General features: G+C 33.4%; 3 protein-coding genes across 12 annotated transcripts; 1 reads left to right on the forward strand and 2 right to left on the reverse strand.

The window, feature by feature from the left end:
• Positions 1-753: 753 nt before the first annotated feature.
• MUB1 (membrane-anchored ubiquitin-fold protein 1 precursor) lies at positions 754-4692 on the forward strand. Of its 6 annotated transcripts, none has more exons than XM_039033859.2 (4): positions 754-921; positions 1861-2126; positions 3154-3318; positions 4135-4692. In XM_039033859.2, exons 2-4 carry the CDS (start codon positions 1994-1996, stop codon positions 4188-4190), a joined length of 354 nt encoding a protein of 117 aa, XP_038889787.1. In that variant the 5' UTR covers positions 754-921; positions 1861-1993; the 3' UTR covers positions 4191-4692. The 6 variants fall into 6 exon arrangements, with proteins under 6 accessions (XP_038889787.1, XP_038889784.1, XP_038889785.1 ...); XM_039033856.2 differs by having other exon boundaries at positions 764-1422; XM_039033857.2 differs by having other exon boundaries at positions 918-1070.
• A 788-nt stretch (positions 4693-5480) lies between these two features.
• On the reverse strand, positions 5481-9753 carry LOC120079612 (uncharacterized). 5 transcript variants are annotated; one of them, XM_039033853.2, is made up of 2 exons: positions 9283-9753; positions 5481-8023 (listed from the first exon to the last, which is right to left on the reverse strand). In XM_039033853.2, the coding sequence occupies exon 2, from the start codon at positions 8003-8005 to the stop codon at positions 5891-5893; it is 2115 nt and encodes a 704-aa protein (XP_038889781.1). In that variant the 5' UTR covers positions 8006-8023; positions 9283-9753; the 3' UTR covers positions 5481-5890. The 5 variants fall into 5 exon arrangements, with proteins under 5 accessions (XP_038889781.1, XP_090170706.1, XP_038889779.1 ...); XM_090314580.1 differs by lacking the exon at positions 9283-9753 and adding an exon at positions 9001-9243; XM_039033851.2 differs by lacking the exon at positions 9283-9753 and adding an exon at positions 8335-8619.
• Positions 9754-13646: 3893 nt separating this feature from the next.
• On the reverse strand, positions 13647-16271 carry LOC120079388 (lysine-tRNA ligase). Its single transcript, XM_039033551.2, has 6 exons — positions 15923-16271; positions 15379-15528; positions 14820-15078; positions 14524-14742; positions 14254-14396; positions 13647-14134 (listed from the first exon to the last, which is right to left on the reverse strand). The coding sequence occupies exons 1-6, from the start codon at positions 16202-16204 to the stop codon at positions 13835-13837; spliced, it is 1353 nt and encodes a 450-aa protein (XP_038889479.1). The 5' UTR covers positions 16205-16271; the 3' UTR covers positions 13647-13834.
• Between the last annotated feature and the right edge of the window lie 209 nt (positions 16272-16480).

A 16480-nucleotide genomic window follows, 5' to 3' on the forward strand; every position in this document is an offset into this window, starting at 1 on the left:
GCATTGCAGCTAACATATAATGGGTATTAGTCAATAGTTTGAAGTCTCTAACTCTGGTCCCGTATATCCTAAATTTTAGGAGTTGTTTCAATTTAATCTCCGAACTGATAGTTATATATCCTCCATTACGTTCTATTTGGAAAAACCTTGTGCGAAACTTATAATTATATCAATTAAACCTTTAAACTTTCATAAATAAAACATTTTAGACACTTTGTCAAAGTTTATTTGAGAATCGTCTATGTATTTACTCTAGTATTGTCCATTTTGTAATACTGACATTTGAAGAAGTCTATACACGTTGAGAATTAATGCATAGATGATTTTCAAAGGCAATTGTGGTGATAGATCTAAATTCGTTGGCTTGTGAAAATTTAGGAGTTTGATTGACTCAAATTATAAGTTTCACAAGATATTGGTCGAACGAGATGTGAAAGAATGTGTAAATTGATATATTTATTAAAATCAGTTCAAATTGATACAATTATTAGTTTTAGATTTTAACTTATACAACTCTAAAATTTGGAGGTATAAATAGATATTTGCCACTATTAGATCATAAAGGAAAAGAAAATTCAAATAAACTTCTCTTCCACAAAACTGATTGAAGAGGAATAGGCCACATTGAGATTGATTTGGACCCTCTTGGCATTTTTCTTTTCTTTAACATTATCTTGTTGTAATTAAAATGATGGAATTGATGGATTAATTGCACTTAATCACATTAAATAAGCAATTGATTGATTCTACCAAGGCCTAACGGAGGAATCTAATAGGCTCCCAAATTATTAATGGCCAAAGCAAACTAAGCTAAGCATCCAACAACGTTAAAAAAACACATAGTTTTATTCATCATTTTATGGAACCCTTCTTGTTAATCAATCCATTAGCTGTATGCCACGTCTATTCTTGAATCATTTGGTACCCTCCACTTTTTTTCATCTCTGAAATTCTCTTTTTCTGTTACCCACATGGATGATTTGGGTTTGTATTTTTGAGCTTCTGATGTGAGTTTGTGGGGGAAAATTAGTTAATTTAGAAGTAAAGTCAAAATCTTGCAATGTTTTTAGGTAATGCGTAATGTGTATTTTTTTGTAAGAAAGTTGAATTTGTGGGCTTTTCTACTTCCTCGGAGCTGCTTAAAATATGCGTAAATATTACGATTGGGTAGTCGATTTTAATTTTTGGGAATATCAAGAAATCAACTTTTAAGAAATGGAGTCATTGACCCCAGATTTAGAAGACTTTGAAAACTCCGGAGGAGCCTCGTCTCTGAGTTCTTCTTTGATCTCTTCAACTGGTTTTTGTATTATTATTCATAGAGCTTTGGTTTTTTCTTCACTTTCAATCTCTGATTCAAGGTTTGTGGAAAAAAAGACAAGTACCCAGATCAATTTTTCAGCCGAGTTCATAGCGGTTAAGGTTAATCAATTTCTACCGGGTGTTTCTTCTATTGGGTTTCCTATTGATTTTTCTTTTAGGCTTGAGGATCGATTTCATTTTGCGATTCTGAAACTACCCATCTCTTAAAATCAGAAAGTGTTTTAGCCGAGCCTTTAGTTTACAGTGTTCGTAATTTTTTTTTTTCCCTTGCTTCTTTATGTGTTTTAGAATTAGAAAGGAATTCTTTGAGTGAATTTGTTTGTTGGAATATATTTCTAGTCTTTTGGAAGACGCAACTGATTGATTGCTTTTGTCGCTATTTTTCTTTTTCTTCCAGATATAAGATTGAAATCTGAAGTTTGTTTTGTTTTTTCATATGCAGCTGCCTTCATACTTCTGATTGTTGCATCTTCTTTTATGATTTACGACTTACGATGAAATTTATTTTTGTTTTCTGGGTTTCTCTCTTTTTTGCAGAATCTCCCTTGTGAGAATCTGAGCAAAAACTTCTGTGCCAACTAACCGCATTCGAATTCTCGGGTGGGATTTTTTTAATTTCTTTTATTGGGAAATCCAATTTTTTTGTGATTGATTGAAGACGTAAGTCAATATGGCCGGAGTGGGAGATCAATTGGAGATCAAGTTTCGATTGAATGATGGATCTGATATTGGCCCCAAAACTTTCCCTGCTGCCACAAGCATAGCAACCTTGAAAGAAAGCATTCTTGCACAATGGCCAAGAGGTGTGTGAAATTTGAACTTCTTTCTCTTAGTTTTGGCTTTTGGGGGTGGTTGATTTTGCTTGAAATCCTATCCTATGCTGATCTTGTAGCTTTGTTTGTAATTGAACTATTTAAGTTTAAACATTTTCAGCATATTGGCATCTGTTTCGTCATTTACACAACACAAGTAAAGCTCTGATCTGATGTAGAACTCTGCATTTTCTTCATTCTTGCTGTTGCCATTTCAGAAGAGACACTACACCCTGATCGGGGGGAAAACGTTTAACGGCCCGTTACTGGTGCATAAAGTTCCATGATATTCGTTTTATGTTGGATCTTCTATAAGCATCTTGAACTTATTGATTGGATTTTATGCCTCTTTGAAAGAGAATCTATTAGAGACTGTAGGATTCTTTTTCTGGTTTCATCTGATCATATTATTAACAGAAGAATGCTCTTTGATTTCCATTTATTTTGGATCTTCTGGTTTCTTTCTTTTGTCATTTTGTCTCAAGTTGCAATATGTTTCTGAAATCATTCATTCTCAAATTATGTGCAGTGGAAAACTCTTGGATTTCAACTAGATTTGGTTGCCTTTCTTGGCCTTTTACACTTGCCAATGCCTTCATTCGTTTGATTGCTTTTGTACCCCTTGTACCCATCATATTCCTTTGTCTATGCCCTCAGACCCTGACCAACATGGTGTCTTGTTCGCTATAGCTTGAATCTGTGTTTGACATTATATAGACTCCTTATTGTTTTTTCATGAGGCAGTAAATCTTCTAGTGTCATTATACAGAAGCATTTATGATACGATTTAGTGTCATCTGCATTGTCCTCCCAACACTGTCACCAGATCCTAGATTAATGAGAATTTTGATATTAGACAATGGCAATGAGGATGATATTTCTCCTGCAGTAACACTGGCTAGCTAGATTTTAAAATGTTTCTTTTTTGGTACCATCCTATTGTATATGTAGGACAAGTAATCACAATTATTATTGTTTCTTCTGAGGTACGAGTAATCACAATTATTTGTTTGAGCAGAAAAGGAGAATGGTCCAAGAACAGTTAAGGATGTCAAGTTAATAAGTGCAGGAAAAATCTTAGAGAATAACAGAACACTTAATGATTGCAGAAGCCCATTATATGACATTCCTGGCAGTGTGACAACCATGCATGTTGTTATCCAACCACCAAGTTTGGAGAAAGGTATAATCTGTTCTATAGAAGTTTAAGTTATCAATGACTTAAGATAGAATGGATATTGCTTTTTGACATCTCACCTGGATTTGTCTGGAATTATCTTTTGCTGTATTTTGAAGTTTCCTTTGATTCCATTTCAATTGCTTGACAAAGATTTTTAAATTTTTGCTAGACTATTCCTTTAGCTGGAGGAATATGCTATTTGGGGATAACCAATTACTGTTCATTAGAGTTGTCTTCTAGACATAAAACTATTGAGAACTTTTGAAGTTCAGCTGGATGGATTTTATCTGTCAAACTTACACTGTCAAAGGTTTATAATAGATGTATCTAGATGTCTTTTGAATTGAGAATTGGTATGTGTATATGCATATGCATGTGCAATTGTTCTTATGTTTTGCTCAAAGGCTGTGGAAAATAAGATAGGAAGAAGCATAGCATCAGGACAATTGTTTTACTTATAAAGTAGTTTAGAATACCTACGTTGAAGGACATGTTTAGGAGTGATTCTGAAATGGTTGAAATCACTTTGAAATATACTTCTTATTATTCAAAACCAATTTTGATGATATAAAAATTACATTTAAAAGTGTGAAATTAAATATTAAATTAATTTTGAATAATTAAAGACATTTTACAGAGTGATTAGGAATATGACAAAAGTGATTTTAACAGTTTTATAATCACTCTCAAACATGTCCGAAAGAAGCTCTCAACAGATGGCAACTGTTGTGGCTGTTACTTCATATTGAAGCCAAGCCTATTGAAACATTGAGGTTCAAATAGGACTACTGATGGAAGTTTTCTTCTTTGCCTGAGCAGAAAAGAAAGCTGGAGACCAAGCAACACAAAACAAGTGTGTTTGTGTTATACTATAAACGGAACTCGTGGAAGTTCTCGACGCCATTTTTGAGTGCATAAAGATAGCAAATTTTCCTTTTAAAAGTTCTGATGCCAATAACAGCTTGGAATCAGTTGAAGAAGCTTATTCTGGAGCTTGTGTTATTGTTTTCATAGTAAAAGAAAAAGAAAAAGAAACAGACAGAGGTAGCGAAGATGGCGAAGACGATGGGATATTTATCGACACAAGCTAGTCGTAGATGAGATCCATGGCAGTTGAATGTCTGGTGATCTATTATGAAAGGATGTTGCCTTTTCAACATCCATTGTTAGCTTCATTTGTTGTTTAGATTGATTTTGTGCAACTCTTCTGCTATCTCATATGTTTGTGGTTAAAGCTTTATATACTTGAAAGTTGCAGTTAGCCTTTTACCTTTTTTTAATTCTTCAAACTGTATTACCATTTGGGCTCAGGCCCAACTTCATGATACTTTTCCCCCTCTTCCCAAACAAGAATGATAGTATTTCTTTGATTTTCTATTTAGTATGCTTGAATGAAAACTAAAAGGAAACCCAATAAAATCTAAGCAAAAAATATTGAAGTTAATAGTATTTTAAAACTTAAATAAAAAATAGAATAAAAACTATGACATGAGGTTACAAAAAATTCGTTTTCACCACACTTAACTTGGTGAGCCCTGCCTCAAAAAATTGGTGAGCCAATTAAACATTGTAACTATAATTTTATCTTATGGAACCTTACACTTAAATGCATACTAAAGTAATATAAAAATCTTACAAAAAAAATCTTATTTGTTATGGATAGTTTTTGTCTTGAATTTTACAATTTTATTAAGTTGTATGTTTTCAAATTTGTACAAATCTTATTATTGAATTGTATTTAAATATGAAATATCTTGCTTGACACCTCTTCCAATGTTTAGAATATTTCCAATGCGGTAAGCTTCCAAATTTCAAATCGATTCGACCATAAATTCTCCATTTATGTAAAGTAGTTGACAGTAGCAACAATTTTCAATTTGCTTAATTTTGACTCTAATTCTTTTATAGGAAGATTTTTCCAAATCAATTCTTGGTGTTACAAATAGCTCCTCTATATCATCAGCACAAAAATCTGAAGCAACCAATCTCACTATTCTTTCTTGTTAAAAAAGAAATGTTATATTCTTGAGGTTTTATGCTTTGTACCAGTCATTTGTTAAACCAAATATATATCTAATGTGATTCCATGGGCATGGATTTGAGGAAATACAAGGTCTTTATATTTCACACCAAAAAGAAGAAAAGAAAAAGTAACCACACAATCATGAAAAAAGTAAGAAAATATGAATTCAATGAATTATAAATCCTTCACAACCAAAGAAAGTCACAACTTACAAGTAAAAGATCCAGAGTTGGCAGATAACTGTCAATTCAAAAACACATGAAGTCATGAGCCTACCCTTATTTTATGTGCAACTCACAAATCAATATTGTCAATTCAGTAGAACCATTTGGTTATTAAGGAGCAGAAGATTACCCTGAAAAACAATAGCAAAAACAAATACTTCCTATCTGTGTACAGAATTCTTCCTACCAATAAAAAGAGCAATCTATTTTTATGGCTACTGCAGTCTCAGCTCGCCGTCTTTTCAACCCGAGCCTTATTTCCCACCACTCTATGCCAATCAGTTAAATTCTTAAGTCAAGCTCAATTTCTCATTCATAACTGACATTGTCAAGACTCAATGGAAGGCTTTCCATCTTGCAGGGAGATCACTGTTTCGAATGCACCAACCAAGGCCTTAACCTTGCTCTTTCGAGTTTCGACGAGTTTACTTGCAGTTTCTTCAATAACATTGTTAAACAAGCCCTGCGCATCTTTTTTCCCCTGCACATCTTGGTGCCTCAAAACAACAGTTTCTTGAGTTGTGGTATTGGTTTCACTGTTAACTTCTTTTCCTCTCTTGAAGTTCTTCCTAAGACCATCCCCAGCCTTTTGATTCTCCCCCAACAGCCTTCCACGCCTAAATTTAAGCCTTCTCGGACTATTACTCTCGGAACAGATGTCAATAATTTTTCCCCTCCTGAAACTCAGTTTTGTAGATTGAGGATCCTTAAGTTTAGATTGCAACATCCCATGATTTTGGGATCTGCAATTTTTACTACCTTTACTTGAAGCATTGCCTGCTTCTATGCTGCCAATTTTGTCACCTTCATGGTAAAAGTCATTCTCTGCTTCACTTCCCGTGTATTCCGTGTATTCAGATACATCTTGATCTTCTGCATCGGCCAAAGTAGCTGGGGACATTGGCGGTGATAGCGATTTAGGTGGCAATGACGACGCTTCCATGTTATAATCAGTTTTATCTTGATCAGGTTGCTGGGGTATTTCCTCATTTTCGATCTTAATGACATACAAGGTTTTCTCTTGGACCTCTTCACTCTGGAAGGTTTCCTCTTCTACCACTTCACTCTGGTAGGTTTCCTCTTGGACCTCTTCACCCTGGAAGTTTTTCTCTTGGATCTCTTCATTTCGCACTTGTCCACGTTCAGATATTTTGATCACTTTATGAGTTTTAAGTGGGACGCCTTTCAAGTTAACATGCTTTCTTGTGGTTAAGTTTGCAGCTCCATTAACATGCTTTCTTGTGGTTAAGTTTGCAGCTCCATTAACATGCTTTCTTGTGGTTAAGTTTGCAGCTCCATGGATAGAGTTCGAGGAAAATGAACCTGTTGAGGCTGCCACCACTTTCTTTGCAGCTTCTTTAGAAGTCCCCGAACATTTGCCCATTTTGGAATAATTTTTCCATCTCGAATTGTCCAGAGATGCAGATCTCAATGGCTTTACTTTAATAGACTTCGGTTTCAAAATTTTATCAGACTTTTCAGGTAACACTCTCTCCTTGGCTTTTGCAAAAACTTGAACCACAGAATTCTCTGGACTTCTAGCAGCTGCAGACGTTTCAGGCTTCAAGTTCTTTAGGGAATTTTTTGTACGTGATCTTGACGTAGACAAAGTTCTCGGCTCAACCAACAATTTCTTTTTGCTTTCATTGAGGACTTCTCGCTGCTTTGGACTAGGCAACAATTTCTTCTTCCTCTCATTTGGGACTTGTCTCTGCACTGGAGTCAGGAGGGCAGGAGATTCTACTGGCAATTTAGTCATTGAGAATGTAGTTGAATCAGCTTCATGTAATCTGGAAGTGGATGAAAATTCAGCCTTGGCCCACGTTGTTGAAGTTATGTTCTTTCTCTCAGGAAATACCACACGATCTACTAAACTTCCACCATCAAGTGATTTTCTTGCCACATTTTTGGTCATTGGTTGTCTTGACTTGGTTTCAGTTGAAATTGTTTTCTTTCTCTCAGGAAGTACCACACTATCTAGAGATCTTCCACCATCGAGTGATTTTCTTGTCACATTTTTGGGCAGTGGTTGTCTCGACTTGGTTTCAGATAATCTGGAAGTTGATGAAAATTCAGCATTGGCCCAAGTCAAAGTTGTTTTCTTTCTCTCAGGAAGTAAAATAGCATCGACAGAACTTCCACCGTCGAGCGATTTTCTTGCCAGATTTTTGGACACTGGTTGTCTTGACTTGGTTTCAAAAGCATGATTTCTTCCATATTTGCAAAAATCATGACAGGAACCAGTAGATGCTCTTAGATAATTAGGCATAAGTTTTTCTCCACTATTTGGATAACTTGTCCATCCCATAGAGCTTCTTCTCGAATAAGCACCTACAGTAGAGTTTCTTCTTGAATAAGTACCTGCAGTAGAGTTTCTTCTTGAATAAGTGCCTGCAGTACTGATCATTTCAAGGGACACTGGCACATCACCCTTCTCAGCCATCAGAATTTGACACAGCACCTGAAACAGAAAAAAACAATAGCACACTAATAACTTAACAGGCCTAGGTAGAAAGAGAAAAAAAAATCTTGACATAAATCAAATCAATAGCAGGCAGAATAGTAGAAACCAAACAAGGTCTGATCACAAGGATAGTTTTCAATGGTCCAAAACAATTTTCTCAAGAATCTCAGTCTGAAGAAAGCAATATCGAAACCAGTAAGTGTCAGCAATTAGAGGTATCATATGAAATTAACAAATAAATATATCGGTTAGGAAGAAAGGAAAAAAAAAAAAAAAGGCTACACAAACCCCTAGCAACTACCAACTACCATTATCCAAAAGAATGCACTTTTGCTCAAAGATTGAAATTGAGAGCTCAACATAATTCCAAGAGACATATATTGTACAAGAGCTCATAGAAGAAGCACTCTCTCATTAGGGTATTTATTCTCGTGCGTTTCTTCCAAGACAAAAGCTAGAAAACAAAATGGAGACGTTATATTAATCAGCATTCATATCACGCTTTAAGACATTAATAACATAAATGGAAAGACAGCAAAACACGACAAATCTAAAACTAAATGCAACAATTTACATCCAAGGGGAAAAAAAAAAAAAAAAAAGGAATTCATTGTTAGCGTGTTACATCTCATGAGCATAGATGATAACAAACATTCTGAAAAAGAATCAGTTTATTCACCACAACGTTCATGAACAAAGAGCATGAAACGCTATTTCACTTTTGTAAGACATACAACATAGGAAGCAAAATAATTGGAAGACAAAAATACAAATGTCAGCATGAAATCACAAGAAAGAAGACAAAGGTTGTCCATGTAATTCTGCCAATAGAATGAAAAAGTAATGCTGGAAACAGACAAGCTCGCACACGGGCCAAAAGTCTCACTAATGCTTAGACAAACTCAAAAATTTGAGAAGAAACAAGAAAGAAGCTGACAAAATCAACCCATAATAATTGGAGACATTGACAATACCTTCCAATTCCAATACATCAATCTTAAATTGAAAACAGAGCACAACCCACATCAGGTCCAGTGATATTCCATTTAAATGGTTAATCATCACAGCAATCAACGTTATAAAACAGGAAGAAAACAAGAGATAGCCATTAAACAAACACCTGAAAGGCATATTTCCACACAAACCAGCATATATAAAGAAAAACATCGATCATTCATAAACCAAACAGAAAAAAAAGTACGAAAATCACAACCCCATTTCAGAGATTAAGCGGAGATGATTCCTTATTTTCTTACCCAAAAAAAAAAAAAAAAAAACCGCGTCAGAGAGGCGCAAATTAGAATCGAGTGATCTGGGTTTTCGTTGTTGGGCAAGAAAATCGTCAACCCTTGTCTTGAAATCACCAGGAAGCAAAGAAAAACGAAACCCAAAAGGAAGAAACGAATGAATGATTGAATACGGCCCTGAAAATTGAAGCGACGAGGGAAGGAAAGGAAAAAAAAAAAAGGGTCCACTGATTTAGAGTCGAGCGTCTCTTGGGAATTCGATTATTTGTTTAATGAGCAACAAAAAAGTCGGTTTGGATTCGCTTGAGAGATCGTGCAAGCAACTGTGTACTATTTCTTCCCCGTTCGGAAAGCCTTTTCTTATTCGTCTCCGCGTTGGCCGTTGGTTACACACAGAATGTAACTTCAAAAAAAGGGGTCCCTCCTTTTCCTACCAAAAGGAAGCGGTTGCGGTGGGGAGAAAAAAAGGAACTTGTTCTGATTTTGGGGGAACCCAAGAAACTGAATAATTTAATATTGGTTTGGTTGGAATTATTTGGATAAAAAAACCAAAACTTTCGTGGAAATTAATAATATTACATAGAAAAGATAAATGGGTTTTGTTCAGAATTTAATTTCCAATTTTTCATAGATGGTATTTGCTTTGTTTTGCAATGAAATCCATTTGACATTAATTTTGCTTTCTCTATCTTGTATGAGATATTATTTTTCCCGCTAATTTTTTTTTCATTTTCTTAAATCTATTTCTCTTTCCAATATCTTATTGGTATTAAATTTTTCGACGCTAATATACGAGTTGAATTGACATTTTTATAAATAAAAAAAAATTATAAAATATTATTGATGTGAATGTAATCTAGGAAAATTTTCAAAAATAGAAAAAATAAGAAAAATACGGTAATAGACACGGATAGATCTATCAATATTTTTTTTTTACTATTTCTGTAAATTGTTTCACATTTTTTCTATCTGTGAAAATTTATCTATAATCTAAATTATTAACCTTTTAGCTAGTTTAAAAAAGTGTAAATTATTGATTACTAATTTAAAATCTTTTTAACCCATTTTTTATTTTTTAAGAATTCTTTAGAAATATTAATTGACATTGATTGTTTATTGTCGTTTGTGTAAAATTAATATCTCCACATTTTCGGTGGCATAGTATTTTAAGTCTTGTTTATATATAGAAAAATGTAATTTGAATGATCTATTTATCTAATATAAGAAAATCAATTTTTCAATATAAACATAACCCAACTGACATAAAACATATACTCAACAAAAGGTTAATAGTTTAAAGTCGCCAACCCACCACATATAGTTGGATTGGTGTTTTTAAGATCGATTTTATCTATAAATAACTATGTCCGTATTGCTTTCATTTTTATATTGATTTAGATAATATCCATTTGATTTTTCTTTGGTACAACAAATGGAATGAGGTTTTGAACTTCGACTCTTGGGACAAAGTACATGTCAATTATCTTGAGTTTTCTTATTTTGACTCTTTTTTTTTAGTATAACAAAAGGAAGTTTGGAAATTTAATCCCGGACCTTTGAAAAAGTAGTATGTCATTAACTATTGAATCATATTCCATTTGAGTTTTGCAAAATCTTAAAGAAGTAATATTTTATAACATCTAAGAAGCTATAAATACATTAGTATCATTCAAGTTTTTTCACCCATCAAAATCAATGTTTTAAGAATATAGTTAAGATCCCTAACTTCCAAAATTAATACTAATTTATGAATTTTGTAACTCATCTTCTAAAAGGGGAAAAACAAGATGTTACTTTCTAGTATACAACAATAAAGTGGGTGTTAAAAAAAAAAGTCAACTTCTAGATTTGCATATAGATCTACTCCTCTTTTTCAACCACAAGAAAATAATGATATTGAAGGAACAACTTTGGTGTCCCATAGCTTTTTATTTTGAAAAGATGCATATGGCCTAGATGGTTGCCATGCCACCATTCACAAATAAAAGCAAATTAAAGGGCTCACATTTAACATATTACACATTTGGATGATGAATTAATTGGTCAAGTGGAATTTTCCAAATTCCAATGTTGCCTACCCTTCCCATTTAAGATGGAGAAATAAAATACATTCTTTTTTAGGTAAAACATAAAAACTTCCATTCTCGTGTCTAATAAATTTTTAACATACTTGAATTTTTTTTAATTATCTGGTATATTAGATACAAAATCAAAATTTTACATCTAATAAGATTTTGAACTTTCAATTCAATAGATTAAAGATATATTTGGGGCAAGAACTATCCTAAGACTATAATAATCATCAATACTATTTTGTATTTCCTAATTAGCTATAACAGTCACATTTCAAAACTTTCATTTGTTACAATATTTACTATTTGCTACAGTTTTTATTATTTTACATACATCATTTTTTTTATTCTTTGCTACGGTCTTTACTATTTTTTTCTTAAACTAAAATAGTTTACACTTCAAACATATACTATTATAACTTAAACTAAAATAATCCACACTCTAAATACAAACTATTATAATCCAATTTTAACAACTTAGGACTATAAGAAGCAACTTTTTGTCGCAAATGCTCTATTTGATACAAAACTGAAATTAAGGATTTAGTGTAGGGACTAAACTCAAAACAAAAAGCATTTAAATTTAAATTTGATAATTTGGAAAGGTAGTTTCTTTTCAATTGAATTGTTTTTAGAGCTTATCTGAATGTTCTTTTGATGATGGCCATATTTTAAAGAAGTATTGAAAGCAATGATAAAAGTTATGGGCAAAAGTGGCACAGAAGAAAGAAGAAGACAAAAGTGTACCATTGGGATGCACCTAGGATTCCTATACTTCCACCATGTCTTTGAATTTAGTGTCTAATTTTAATAACTAATATAGTTATATGACTCTTCCCGAATAACAGAAAATGAGTCAATTTATTTATAAATATAGTAAAATGTCACTGTCTATCGCGATAAACATCCATTACTAAGTGATAAAAATCTATTGCAGTCTAACGATCAGTGATATAAACCTATCGCGATCTATCATTGATAGATAGTGACTGATTAATGATCCGATGGGAGAAGTTTCTCTTTTGTCATTTTTTATCAATGTTGACCCAGTCGAAGCTCGTCTATTTTGTTGTACTTGTAAATATTTTTAGCAGTTTTACCATTTAATATAATTATCCTAATTATATTATTTTATAATACAACAAATTGTGAAAAAAAAAATTATAAATTGAACTTCTAACTTTAAAGGATAAAAATGCATCCGATTAACTCTATCCATAAGCTATGGATGTGTTATTGACTTCTTACAATAAGACTTTTAAATTAGAGTAAAATATATACATCAAATCTACTCTTGATTACACTTGTGGTCAAATATTAAAAAGTTTTGATTATTATTTTTAATTGAAATAGTGAGAAGTTATTTGATCTCCCAACTTTGTAAAAGGAATGGATGGTGATGAAACAATTCTGACTCATTCAAAATCATTCAATTTAGAAATTTTACTTTTATATTTAGGTCAAAAATGCCAGTGGTTAATTACATAACCTAACTTGATTGTGACAAAAACTTTACAAATTTTTTGTATGGTTGGTAGGTTGACCATCTGTTTTCTCTACTTGCTTGCTTGGATGTTTTCCCTATTTAGACTTTGGCCCCAAGGAAAGCTTCTAAATTACTAAAAAAATCTTTGTTTGGTTCTTCATTTCATAAAACAAATTATTAGAATGTAGGTTCAATAATTTTCTTAATAAAATATGTTATAACAAATTTGAGGGGTAAGATGACAATTCAATCCTTAATTTTAGGGGAAAAAAATGAAAATAGATAAAATTTAGATCAGACGATCTGGATAGAACCTATTTTACTAATAATAATAGATTTTATTATATTTATAATTCTGTAAAAAGCTTGTTATATACTTAATTATTACCTTAAATTAAAGGTACTATCCATTGCAATTGTGCCATCTATTTAGTCTATTGAGCTTTTAATTTTATAACTAACGGATACTTAAATTATGAAAATGTCTAATAAGTCCCTCAACTTTCTTTCTATTTTGCTTCTAATAGATTCCTAACGTATCAAAATTTAAAAAGTAACGAATCTATTAGATATAAATTTGAATTTTATGTTTAATAGACCTTAAACTTTCAACTTTTTAGGTCCGAATAGATATGTGATTCTAAAAATACTGAATAGATAAAAAATTTATTCTACATAAAATTAAAAATTTAAGAATCTATCAAAAACTTTTGAAAGTCATATTAGCCTCAGCAAGGCATTCATATTTTCTTATATTTTTCTTCTTCCACAAGCAAACTGGTTTTGCAGAATAGATAAAAGAATGCAAAGTAGTATGCAACCATGAATTGTGCACTATAACTTTTCTTGTGCATCTACTTCCAGCATTTCTTATATGTGGATATCAGATTACCTTCTATATTCAAGTGTCAAAGATAGAACATTGGTTGGTGAATCTACATTACTGAATTATACGAGTGTGCTAAATTTTATCTGGTATCTTTGAGAGATTGTCTTTCCTAGGTTACCTTTTTCTGCCCGAAACGGTCTTCTTCACGGCTCCAACCGATACTAAAAACTGGTCAAGGGATGATAGAGTCTTCATATCATCAGGTGGAAAGTAACTAGCAGCCTTCCCCATGAGTGATGTGAAGAGAAGAGAGAGTGAAGGTCGGTTGACATAGCGCTCGCCGAGAAGGTCGTCAAGAAACCCGAATGCAGTTAAGAAATCAGAACTACTTGCATTTACTGGAGCTGCAAAGTGAGCAGGGATGATTCTCTTGAACTTCCAATCTCGGACAATTCGATCGATCCAGTCCCTTACCTGAAAGCAGAAAGCAGAATTAGTGTAAGAGAGTAAAATGCATAGGTTTAAAAAAAATTTATAATCCTTTTGCATACATATTTTTCAAGGAGAAAATTTGAAAGATGTTGGTTAATTACCTTTTCAGGAACTTTGCTGAAGACAAGAGTCTTTACTATGGGTGAAACAATAAGTTTTTGTGACATTTGAGCAAAACTAGCATTAGGTTCCAAGAGATTTGAAGGCCCAAGGAACAGTATCTGAAGAACCATTCTTTCCCACCCTACATCACCAGTCCCCATTCATCAGTTTTTTTTTTTTAACAAACATAACTAAAATTCTGCTTAATTTAAGCATAATGCACTAAATTAAGCACTAAATATCGAGGTATCAAAGGTAGAGGACCGAACCTTTTTGACGGTTGATCTTGTTGTCAACAACTGGCTCTTCAGGGACTTCCTTTCCCTTACTTAGTAGTTTCACTGCCAAACCATTCTTTGCTGATGCCAACAAGGATTCTTTGCTAATGCATTCGGGTGGCTGTCTCGGGACAAAGATCACAGCATCTGTTACCAGCAGTGTTCTTGATCGCTTATGATAAAAAGCAACCTCCACATATGGTCCAATCCCTACAACAAACAAACAAGTTAGTTTTCAGTAGCAACTAAGAGATTCAACTTAATACCATATGAGCAGTTCTTATTACCAACTTCTGGTGAGCTTAAAACTTTCTGCTCAATCTCATCAGCCCATGGAGCAGATAAATCCTCGTCTTTCAATGTTTTAGCTCCAAAAATTCCCAAAAATTCCAATGGCAAGTTCAATGGCCAACTCCATTGCCTTGGTGCCACCCATATCTGTGCGCGTGGGAACTTTCTCGAAAACGGTCCAACAAAAATTTTGTGCTCATATGCAAACGTTGGTAAAATAATGTATTCTACAGGAGCCTCCAACTCTTTCAGAAGCTGTCAAGATGAGAAAACTTTAGAACTTACATACAGTCTTGTAGTTGTAATCAGTAATCTACAAACTTAAGCTGAAAGATTAGAATCAATTCAATGTCCACCCCTCTATATGTGTACCATTAAATAAAACTGAGAGGAAATAGCATCATATTTTGCCATGAATCTCAACAACATACGGTACATATGAACATAAGTAAATGCAAATCCTAGGATCAATAACTATGTTAAATTGCCGATTGACCCAAAAGCTTAAGCTAACAAATGAAGGTATATTTAATCGAATAGAAGTAGAAATAGGACCTGAATACACTCCTTGGTTGGAGCAATGGGTGCATGGACCCATAAGCCTCCAGATTTGAGTTTGATGACTGTCATCCTAATGTTTGTTGAGACACTACTGAAACCCAACGCCTGTTCTTGCTCAAAAAGCCATATAGAACCTTTCACAGCCTAAAAAAAACAAACGAAATATTTTAAAAATTCACTCCTACAAAGGTGGAAATTCTAAATAACATATACCCACATACCCATATCTTCTATTATACACTGTTATCAATAGATGTAATCAGAACATACAAATTTGCAGAAAATTCTATCAAATCAAACAGACTCCAAAAAAAAGGAATGAAAGAAAAAGGAAATGGTTAACAGAAGCTCAAAATTTAAAAATTCAATCCTACAAAAGCTGAAAATTATAAATAACATATGCCCACATACCCATATCTTCGGTTATACAGTGTTATCAATAGATTCAATCAGAACACACAAATTTGCATCAAATTCTATAAAATCAAACAGACCCAAAATAAGAAATGAAAGAAAGGGGAAATGGTTAAGAGTTTACCTCAGTTCTTATAGTGCGGCGATTAAGAAAGGGGCCAAGGGGAAAAGGGAATCCAGTGAAATTGAAGTAGAATCTTTCACTGACATTCCCATCGCTGCTACTAGATGGAGTGGCTGAAGCAACAATTAAACCGAGAGGATCAAGTTTCGTCCTCGATTTGGGCTGAAAACCGAAACCCTTAAGCGAGCGGCCGAGAAAACTGGAAGCAGGGTCCTTGCGAAAGAATGGTTTTTGCCCTAAAATGGCGGATTTGGGGGAAGGAACAGCAATAGCTGCTGTCATTTCTCTTTAACACTTTTGTTCGTTCTTTCGTTTCCTTTCACTCATTCACTGAAGCGAAGTTGTTTTGTTTGATTGTTCCTTGAAGAAGATTTCACAGATTGAGTGGCAACTCCAGGTTGAACTTTTGACACGTGGAGGACCGTTATTCGATTTTCCACGTGGTATTTTTGAGTTTAATTTATATTTATTGTGGATGGTATAAATTATGTAAACGAATATATTGTGGAACTTACCAGAAGAATCCGCCTCGCTGAGTTTTAGCTCTTAAAAGAAGAC

The sequence above is a fragment of the Benincasa hispida genome, chromosome 6 (genome assembly GCF_027475165.1).
Source record: "Benincasa hispida cultivar pf3 chromosome 6, pf3_genome.v1.1, whole genome shotgun sequence".
Classification (NCBI taxonomy): domain Eukaryota; kingdom Viridiplantae; phylum Streptophyta; class Magnoliopsida; order Cucurbitales; family Cucurbitaceae; genus Benincasa; species Benincasa hispida.